Raw genomic sequence first — 11,249 nt, forward strand, 5'->3', positions numbered from 1 at the left:
ACTAAAGAAACTGTCGAGTTTGAGCACGACTCGAACCCCACAATCCTACAGCAAGTATTCTTTGACGTGAACGGAAGTGTCTTTAGTAAGTACCTAGATTATGTACATTATGTGCATATGTTTTCATTGTATTGATAAACCAGTAATCCCATGCAGTGGCCTTCTGGAATACTGTATACATCCACCTATGGCCACATAAGTAATTGTCTTCCTAGTGAGTAGAATAAGTCCTCGCATTCTGGGAAATAATTGCACAAACTTTTTGAACATCATACAATGTCATACTCTAAGGCAGGGGTGGCCAACCTATGGCGCATGCGCCAACAGTGGCGCATTGCACGATTAAAATTGGCGCACTATACCCCAGAGATCATAAAAGAAACATGCCTGCTCCCAAAAAGTTGATAATATTAATAGTAATATTTCCGTTTACAACTGTTACATATGTCCACACTATCATATATATATATACATATATATATATATATATATATATATATATATATATATATATATATATATATATATATATATATATATATATATATATATATAAATCAAATGATTATATGTATCACCGCCAAATATGTCCAAATCACCATACTTAAAGGATTGAAAGGGGGTTAAAGTTTGTGTGGCGCGTCTGAATTAGAAGTGAAAAAAATGTTGCATAGGAAACAAAAGGTTGGCCAACCCTGCTGTAAGGTATCTAAATTTACGATGTATTCCACAAATATTACTGTGGTGGCCGATGTGGTAACGTCCCTGACTGGTGATTGCCAGACTGGGGATCGAGTCCTATCATAGGTAAAGCGTCTTTTCTGCCCTTACCAAGAGGAAAGCAAGGTTGGTAGCATCGCGGATTTCTATTGCAGAAGTCCCGAGTTCGGTGCCCGCCAGGGACGCGAATACCATGAGATCTTCTACCGGGGGGGGGGGGGGGGTACTCCCAGGGTGGCGCCTGGGGGGGAGGTTAGAGGGGACTAGTGATAGTCCCTGCTGGCTAATGGTCGCCCGAGGAGAACGATGTAAATCGTCTCAGTGGAGACCTAAAACCCGCAACTTTAACTTTTAAACAATTACAGTAGTCGAACATTCGAGTGAGAAAGAGTAGTGAGTGTGATTTGCATGGGGATGTCAGCTGTATGAGGAAAATGGAATGTAGAGAGTAGACTTTACTACTCTGTATACATTTAAGCTACATAAACGGAAAATGAGCCATAAACAGATAGGTATCTAGTGTTTTACTATCAAGCCACTTGGAGGACCCAATAACTTTCTAGCAAGTATTTTAATAGGTGGCTGGTGCCTTGGCCAGCGTGTTATCTACTATTTTCATTAGATAGTGTGGTTATTGATGATATGTAACATTAGGAAGGTTAAATCAAAACACGTTGTAATTGCAAGTTTCACTCAGAAAAAAAATAGTACAATAAAGCTAAATAAACTGAATTTAATCATATCATATAATGCAAATATACTGAAATGTGTTAATGATAGCAAAACAAGGATTTTCACATATGTTGTGGGCAAAACCAAATTGATAGAGTACCCAACAGAAATCTTAATATTCAGGGATATGTAATTTAGTACTTTGAGTGATAAAGTAAGAACAGTGTGGAGATAGTTGTACTTTATGACCGTGGTAAGCACTGAACCTGGGTGGGCGAAATGACTAAATGGATTCTTTTTACGTAAATGATCAAGGGGAAGAACTACTTGAAGACGATGAAGAGGAACTTGAAACTGTAGAAGTAGAGGTAGTTGGAGCTCTTGATGTAGAGGTAGATGTTCCAGTAGTAGTAGTACTGCCTGTTGATGTAGGTGTTCCAGTCGTAGTAGTACTGCCTGTTGATGTAGGTGTTCCAGTAGTAGTAGTACTGCCTGTTGATGTAGGTGTTCCAGTAGTAGTAGTACTGCCTGTTGATGTAGATGTTCCAGTCGTAGTAGTACTGCCTGTTGATGTAGGTGTTCCAGTAGTAGTAGTACTGCCTGTTGATGTAGATGTTCCAGTAGTAGTAGTACTGCCTGTTGATGTAGGTGTTCCAGTAGTAGTAGTACTGCCTGTTGATGTAGGTGTTCCAGTAGTGGTACTTCCTGTTGTCGAAGTGCTTCCTGTTGTAGTGCTTACAGTTGATGTAGCAGTGGAAGTGCTTGTAGATACTGTATAATTTGTTGTGGATGTTGTAGAGGTTATTGAAGGTGTTGTAGAGTTCATGGAAGAAGTAGAGTTCATGGAGGGTGTAGAGATAATAGAAGGTGTTGTAGAGTTCATGGAAGAAGTAGAGTTCATGGAGGGTGTAGAGATTATAGAAGGTGTTGTAGAGTTCATGGAAGAAGTAGAGTTCATGGAGGGTGTAGAGATTATAGAAGGTGTTGTAGAGTTCATGGAAGAAGTAGAGTTCATGGAGGGTGTAGAGATTATAGAAGGTGTTGTAGAGTTCATGGAAGAAGTAGAGTTCATGGAGGGTGTAGAGATTATAGAAGGTGTTGTAGAGTTCATGGAAGAAGTAGAGTTCATGGAGGGTGTAGAGTCTATAGAAGGTGTTGAGGTTATGGAAGACGTAGAATTTATTGACGGAGTTGTCGGAGGTGGAGTTACCGGAGGTGGAGTTACCGGAGGTGGAGTTGTCGGATCTAGAATGGTATAGGAAAGATTATTAGAAAAATAATCACTTGGCCAACTTAGCAGATGGATATTGTAAGGGATCCAAACTTTTAATAGATTAATGAAATAGAGAAGACTCCAGTTAGATGTGGCTTTAAGTTAGTAATTTGTTTAACAATATGCTATAATTTCATCATGGGAGTTGCCTCCAGTGAATCTTGTCAGGCATCTAGAATTGAAATGATAATATAAGAGGTGAAATGTCGCTCCGAGTAAATCTTATATTAAACAAAACAATAGCTAACTTGGCGATATTTAAGTTCCACATAAATGCGAACCAAGCTCAGAAAGAAAAAAAGTTTCATGGCTTCAAATAGTTTCGGAACTAAATTATAAGTAATTTCAAACTTTTCAAAAGATTTATCAGCTGATTTACTTGAAGCAAGTGCAGTTGTATCTTGTCTGCCTTAAACAATTTTTTTCTGGTTTACTTGAAGCTAGTGCAGTTGTATCTTGTCTGCCTAAAACAATTTTTTTCTGGTTTACTTGAAGCAAGTGCAGTTGTATCTTGTCTGCCTAAAACAATTTTTTTCTGGTTTACTTGAAGCAAGTGCAGTTGTATCTTGTCTGCCTAAAACAATTTTTCTAATTTTAAAAAATCACTAAAGTCTTACCTCCTGCTTGACTAAAACCATTTTTTTCTAATTTTACAGAATATTTAAAGTCTTACCTGGAAGGCTTGCCAGTCTAAAACAATTTTTTCTAATTTTAGAGAATGTTTAAACCTGGAAGGCTTGCCAGTCTAAAACCATTCTCTAATTTCAGAGAATGTCTAAAGTCTTACCTGAAAGGCTTGCTTGTCTAAAACCATTTTCTAATATCAGAGAATGTCTAAAGTCTTACCTGAAAGGCTTGCTTGACTAAAACCATTTTCTAATATCAGAGAATGTCTAAAGTCTTACCTGGAAGGGTTGCCTGTCTAAAACCATTTTCTAATATCAGAGAATGTCTAAAGTCTTACCTGAAAGGCTTGCCAGTCTAAAACCATTCTCTAATTTCAGAGAATGTCTAAAGTCTTACCTGAAAGGCTTGCATGTCTAAAACCATTATCTAATTTCAGAGAATGCCTAAAGTCTTACCTGAAAGGCTTGCTTGTCTAAAACCATTTTCTAATAGCAGAGAATGTCTAAAGTCTTACCTGAAAGGCTTGCTTGTCTAAAACCATTTTCTAATTTCAGAGAATGTCTAAAGTCTTACCTGAAAGGCTTGCTTGTCTAAAACCATTTTCTAATATCAGAGGATGTCTAAAGGCTTACCTGAAAGGCTTGCTTGTCTAAAACCATTTTCTAATATCAGAGAATGTCTAAAGTCTTACCTGAAAGGCTTGCTTGTCTAAAACCATTTTCTAATATCAGAGAATGTCTAAAGTCTTACCTGAAAGGCTTGCTTGTCTAAAACCATTCTCTAATTTCAGAGAATGTCTAAAGTCTTACCTGAAAGGCTTGCTTGTCTAAAACCATTTTCTAATATCAGAGAATGTCTGAAGTCTTACCTGAAAGGCTTGCTTGTCTAAAACCATTTTCTAATTTCAGAGAATGTCTAACGTCTTACCTGGGAGGCAGCATATACAGTTATTTCCTTTGCATCCTTTATTGCTTTCAATTTCACCTTTGTCGCATTTCCCAATTCGGCAAATCCCGCTTTCGCATCCTTTGGTAACTTTACAACCTTCAAAGAGAGAAAAATGGTTTTTTAAAGTAATCTTTCTATGTCATTTCATACTTTTCATATGTTTTTAAAGTAATCTTTCTATGTCATTTCATACTTTTCGTATGTTTTTAAAGTAATCTTTCTATGTCATTTCATACTTTTCATGTGTTTTTAAAGTAATCTTTCTATGTCATTTCATACTTTTCATGTGTTTTTAAAGTAATCTTTCTATGTCATTTCATACTTTTCATATGTTTTTAAAGTAATCTTTCTATTTCATTTCATACTTTTCATATGTTCTTAAAGTAATCTTTCTATGTCATTTTGTTCTTTTTATGTGTTTATATATATATATATATATATATATATATATATATATATATATATATATATATATATATATATATATATACACATACATACATACATACATACATACACACACACATATATATATATATATATATATATATATATATATATATATATATATATATATACATATATATATATATATACATATATATATATATATATATATATATATATATATATATATATATATATATATATATATATATATATATATATATATATATATATATATATATGTATATATCTGTGTATGAGCATATATGTAAATATAAGATTTACACAGTGGACTTAAGATATCTATGAAAACATTTTGAGGGAAATAGTATGTTTATGTCATAAGGTAGGCACTGGTATATTAGAAGATTTTGAAATTTGATCTTAGTGTTTATGTATGACAAATACTGCCCCCCAGAGTGAAGAACCAAAAATAATACTGCCACAGAATAGTCTTCATTGACCATTAGAAATTGGAAGAAAATTGCCCAAGGAAAATATATATTGGAATTTCTCTTCCTGATTCTAATGCTGTTTCTGTCGCGTTTAGTTTCCATAAAGACTGACTCTGTATACACATGGCCAAGCTAGTACCAGGGAGGGCCAGGCAGTGGATGCTGATGACTCGGCACTCTTAAGAAACTGTCGAGCTTGAGAGGAACTCTTATTCCAGTCCGGCAGATCGCCAGGCAGGGACGTTAATTACAATTGGACCACTGTAGGGCAGTATTAATATGTATGCATTTATGTGTATTCATATAAATGTATGAAACTATCGAGCTTCTGCAGAACTCGTATTCAAGTCCGGCAGATCGCCAGGCTCATGTATGCATTTATGTGTATTCATATAAATGTATGAAACTATCGAGCTTCAGCAGAACTCGTATTCAAGTCCAGCAGATTGCCAGGCTCATGTATGCATTTATGTGTATTCACATAAATTTATGAAACTATCGCGCTTCAGCAGAACTTGTACTCTAGTCCGGCAGATCGCCAGGCTCATGTATGCATTTATGTGTATTCACATAAATTTATGAAACTATCGCGCTTCAGCAGAACTCGTACTCCAGTCCGGCAGATCGCCAGGCTCATGTATGCATTTATGTGTATTCACATAAATTTATGAAACTATCGCGCTTTAGCAGAACTCGTACTCCAGTCCGGCAGATTGCCAGGCTCATGTATGCATTTATGTGTATTCATATAAATGTATGAAACTATCGAGCTTCAGCAGAACTCGTACTCCAGTCCGGCAGATTGCCAGGCTCATGTATGCATTTATGTGTATTCATATAAATGTATGAAACTATCGAGCTTCAGCAGAACTCGTACTCCAGTCCGGCAGATCGCCAGGCTCATGTATGCATTTATGTGTATTTACATAAATTTATGAAACTATCAAGCTTGAGAGGAACTCATACTCCAGTCCGGCAAATTGCCAGGCAGTGACCTTACTACAATTGGACCACTATAGAGCAGTATTGATATGTATGCATTTATGTGTATTCATATAGATTTATGAAGATTCTACTTACCAAAGCAGCACTTGCACTTCTTGCCCCCTTTGCAACCCTTCTTCACTTCGTCCTCGTATGCCTTGCACTTTTTCTTGCACTTTCCGCTTGCCTTTTCGCAACTGGGCTTTTCCTTATTTTCGCAGTTGTCTGTGGAATTAAACCAACATACCAAATCTTATTTGGGAATACAGACTTTTATTATTATTATTATTATTAATATTATTATTATTATTATTATTATTATTATTATTGTAGTTCTCTAGCTTGAGGGTACACTCAGGCATGCTCGTCTATCTTATTTCCCTTCCTGTTGTTTTTTGAAGTTTTTATGTTTTATATCTGAAAGATCTGATTTAATGTTGTTACTGTTCTTAAGATATTTTATTTTGGTGTTTTATTACTTCTCGTGTTGTTTATTTATTTCATTTTTTCCTTTCCTCACTGGGCTATTTTTCCCTGTTGGAGCACTTGGGCTTATAGCATGCTGTTTTTCCAGCTAGGGTTATAGCTTAGCCTGTAATAATAGTAATAATAATAATATTATTATTATTATTATTATTAGATGCTAAACCACAACCGTAGTTGGAAAAGCAGGATGCTATAAGCCCAAGGACTCCAACAGGGAAAATAGCCTAGTGAGGAAAGGAAATAAGGAAATAAACAAACAACGAGATAAGTAGTTACGATAGAATATTTTAAGAATAGTAACAACATTAAAATTAATATTTAGAGTTACTACGTATCATACGTTTTCGTACAGGCTACCTGGCATCCCAACACAATAGGTCAGCAATGCTCTCCTACTTTTAAGAGTAAGTTCAGGTGAAGTGTAGAGAACATTTAAGGCCTAGATAGAATTGGCTTAGGTGTATGGGAGTGTTTAGGCACTGAATCCGTTTTTTTTTAATGAGAAGCATTTGCATCGACTCGCAGGGATGCCCTTTTAGCGCGGACAAGTTTCCTGTTATCTGATTGGCTAGAATTATTTTATCTAACCAATCAGCTAGTAGGAAACTTTTCCGATCTAAAAGGGCACCCCTGCGAGTCAGTGCAATTGTGCCTCATTTAAAAAAAGTTGAGTATATGTGGTTATATTCAAGTACTGTAGATCGTTCTAGGGGCAAGAGGTTTTATCTAGGTGGAGGGTAGTAAATATATAGCTAAGAGTATAGAGTTTTGTAGGGGGAATGAGCCTAGACACTATAGTCAATTTCTTTTAGCGATGCAGATTTGCACCGACTCGCAGCGGTGCCCTTTTAGCTCGGAAATGTTTCCTGATCGCTGATTGGTTGGACGAGATAATTCTAACCAATCAGCGATCAGGAAACTTTTCCGAGCTAAAAGGGCACCGCTGCGAGTCGGTGCAAATCTGCCTCGATATAAGAAATGGACTATAGGAAATTGTATGTCCCAGTTCAGTAAGATTTATATGAGATTTCTAATACGAAAAAATATTTTCTCAACATTCTTATGTTATTGTAAGTAAACTTAAGGGAAGGAAGACTGTATGTGACCTGATGTACTTATTGAAATGTCATAACGCAATCATACTATCTTGGAAGAAGGGTCATATTCTTGAATATTTGCTATATGAAAATACTTTAATACATTTTAGTAAAAAGGACTCGAAAACAGACATCATATTGCAGTTCAAGTAGTAGTTACAAGGAAATGGCAAAGCAGGCAAAGTGTGAATTGCACATATCGTAAAGGAATCGCAGAAAAAATAAACGGTTCTTATTTTACCCTTGGGCGGCTTATAACAGCATTTGCAATCTTTGTTCTTGCATCCTTTAGGTAGCTCTATTTCCTTGTTTTTGCAGGCCTTTCTGCACTTCCCATCCTTTTTGAGGCACTTCTTAGTCTCTTGCTTCTTGCAGGACCCTTGGTGAAGGATAAAAGCAAATGAAATTAACAGGATATAACTCACCAACATCTGTATCTAATATCCTTTGCAGCAGTAACTTTTGAATGGCAGCTTAGGACCTTCCCATGCAAGGATACTCTCATCCTGCAGGGTTGCCAGGATTTGTAAATGAGAAAAGACCATCTTCTAATTAACTGCGGATTTAAAAGGTCAACCTAGTGGTAACAAAAAAGGCCAAATATATAGTATTTAAGGTCTGCCTTTTTTCATGATATTACTAAAGGTCAACCAATTAAAAAAAGGCCAAATTTGATTATTTTGGTCTGGAAAAAAAGGCCAAGCAATTTAAAAAAGACCAAATTTTAGGATTTTGGCCTGAAAAAAGGACAACCTGGCAACCCTGCTCTCATGGATTTCAAATTGATTCTTTGTTTAAAAGAAGAATAACATAAAAGTCACAAAAGAAGAAATATGATATTTGTCCCTAAAGGAAATAAGATAGTTTCATCAAATTACATTTATAGCGGGGTTTACATGGTCAAATGGTTCGTCGAACTCGGTTGTCGAACCCGGTCGTTGAACCTGGTTGTCAAACCCGGTTGTCGAACCTGGTTGTCAAACCAGGTTGTCGAACCTAATTGTCGAACCCGGTTGTCAAACCTAATTGTCGAACCCGGTTGTCAAACATGGTTGCCGAACCCGGTTGTCGAACCAAATTGTAGAACCCGGTTGTCGAACCTGGTTTTCGAACCCGGTTGTCGGGTTGTCGAACCCGGTTGTCAAATGGTTCGAAGAGGTGGGAGTCAGCCACAAATGAATAATAAGGTTTGTGAACAATGAAGCCCCGCCCACAAAAGTCAGGCGAGAACAGACTGTCTTCGAACCATTCGACAAACGTGTTTGACAATCAATTACTTTGTTCGCAAGTTCGAACGTTACTTCAAACACTTGTCCGTCGAACCGCGTTCGACGAATTGTTCGACCGTGCAGACCCGCCTTAATCCCTAAGTAAAAAGCAGCTTTACCTGTGAATGTTATTAAAAACAGGCAAGTCGTTATTCACGAATAGAAGAAAATAATGATTGATACAAAATTCTAAGCCGCAAGACGCGATATTTTGTTTTACCTGGTTTGGGGTCTTTGTAGCAGCACTTGCATCCTTTATCCTTGCATCCTTTGGGCAGTTCCTTCTCTTTGGGTTTGCAGGCGGCTTTGCATTCACCTTTGACCTTCAAGCATTTCGGCTTCTCGCTTCCTGGTCCTTTGCATGCTGGAGCTTAAGAGGACAAGAGATTAGGTTGATTTTTTTTACTGCCTGGAATTATTATTATTATTATTATCATTATTATTATTATTATTATTATTATTATTATTATTATTATTATTATCATAATTATTATTATTATTATTACTATTACTATTAGTATTATTATTATAAGTATTATAAGTAATATTATTATTATTATTAGTAGTAGTAGTAGTAGTAGTAGTAGTATTGATATTATTACCTAAGCTAAAACTCAAGTTGGAAAAGCTAGATGCTATAAGCCCAAGGGCTCCAATAGGGAAAAATAGCCCAGTGAGGAAAGGAAATAAGGAAATGAATAAATGATATGAGAAATAGTTAACAATTAATAAAATGTTTTAAAAACAGCAACAATATCAAAAGAAATATTTCTTATATACACTTTAGATAGACGACTCTTTTAGTGGCTGGAATTTCAGTATAGAGATTTGAACGACTTTTTATTGCCTGGAATTTCAGAGAAGAGATTGGAACGATTTTTAATTGCCTGGAATTTAGAAAGGAGATTAGAATGACTATTTTATTGCCTGGAATATCGGAGAAGAGGTAGGAACTACAATTTTATTGCCTGGAATTTCAGAGAAGAGATTGGAACGACTATTTTACTGCCTGGAATTTGAGAGAATAGATTGGAACAACTTTTTACTGCCTGGAATTTCAGAGAATAGATTGGACGACCATTTTACTGCCTGGAATTTCAGAGAAGAGATAGGAACGACAATTTTACTGCTGGGAATTTCAGAGAAGAGAATGGAACGACAATTTTACTGCCTGGAATTTCAGAGAATAGATTGGAACAACTTTTTACTGCCTGGAATTTCAGAGAAGAGATAGGAACGACAATTTTACTGCTGGGAATTTCAGAGAAGAGAATGGAACGACAATTTTACTGCCTGGAATTTCAGAGAATAGATTGGAACAACTTTTTACTGCCTGGAATTTCAGAGAAGAGATAGGAACGACAATTTTACTGCTGGGAATTTCAGAGAAGAGATTGGAACGACTATGTTACTGCCTGGAATTTAAGAGAGGAGATTAGATCGACTATTTTATTGCCCGGAATTTCAGAGAATAGACTGGAACGACTATTTGACATATTGGAATTTCAGAAGAGAAGAGATTGGGACGACTATTTTACTGCCTGGAATTTTAGGGAGGAGATTAGATCCACTATTTTATTGCCTGGAATTTCAGAGAAGATATTGGAGTGACTATTTGACAGACTGGAATTTCAGAAGAGAAGAGATTGAGACGACTATTTTACAGGCTTAAATTTCAGGAGTGAAGAGATTTGAAAGACTTTTTCATAGCCTGGAATTTCAGAAGAGAAGAGATTGGGATGACTATTACAGACTGGAATTTCAGAAGAGAAGAGATTAAGACTACTGTTTTACAGGCTGGAATTTCAGAATTGAGTAGATGGGAAAGACTTTTTACAACCTGTAATTTCAGAAGAAAAGAGATTGGAATGATTTTTATAGTCCCAAGATTAGACCAACTTGATTATAAACTAGAATTTCAAAATATAATTCCTTACTGCATTGAGCTCAGAACACATAAAGAGTTATACATTTGGACTACAGTTGAGATGTTTGTGTACTATTTTCGATATTGTGATAAGTTGCAAAATAATGTTCAGTATGTCTCATAATTCCTTCCTTTTTTTACCTGGACATGAAAGGAAGGATTATTGGAGCAGCATCTTCTATTGAAGGTAGAACAATCAGGGAAAAATTATTTGAATTTAATCTCCTAAATGGAAATCTTAGACCATTCAAGATAATCATTAGACACTAGCAGTCTAACTTTATCTCAATTTGGTAAGGCATAATGTCGTGTTCCTCTGTTGTATTCAGCCACCATTTAAAAGAT

The 11,249-nt window shown here is 36.0% G+C and overlaps 1 protein-coding gene and 1 long non-coding RNA gene across 2 annotated transcripts in view; one reads left to right on the forward strand and one right to left on the reverse strand.

Annotated features, from left to right (window-relative positions):
- The window catches only part of LOC137625048 (uncharacterized), a 101,008-nt gene that overhangs the window by 22,697 nt on the left and 67,062 nt on the right, over positions 1 to 11,249 (forward strand). The gene's annotated exons all lie outside the window — the stretch shown is intronic.
- The window catches only part of LOC137625069 (uncharacterized), a 16,248-nt gene continuing 6,603 nt past the window's right edge, over positions 1,605 to 11,249 (reverse strand). The window contains exons 5-9 of the mRNA XM_068355999.1: positions 9,198 to 9,347; positions 7,951 to 8,088; positions 6,223 to 6,351; positions 4,220 to 4,336; positions 1,605 to 2,637 (exon numbers count right to left, since the gene is read on the reverse strand). Coding sequence (XP_068212100.1) covers positions 1,703 to 2,637; positions 4,220 to 4,336; positions 6,223 to 6,351; positions 7,951 to 8,088; positions 9,198 to 9,347 — 1,469 coding nt within the window. The 3' untranslated portion in view covers positions 1,605 to 1,702. The remainder of the gene's footprint in view (positions 2,638 to 4,219; positions 4,337 to 6,222; positions 6,352 to 7,950; positions 8,089 to 9,197; positions 9,348 to 11,249) is intronic.

This window comes from Palaemon carinicauda, chromosome 31, assembly GCF_036898095.1.
Source record: "Palaemon carinicauda isolate YSFRI2023 chromosome 31, ASM3689809v2, whole genome shotgun sequence".
NCBI classification, from domain to species: Eukaryota; Metazoa; Arthropoda; class Malacostraca; order Decapoda; family Palaemonidae; genus Palaemon; species Palaemon carinicauda.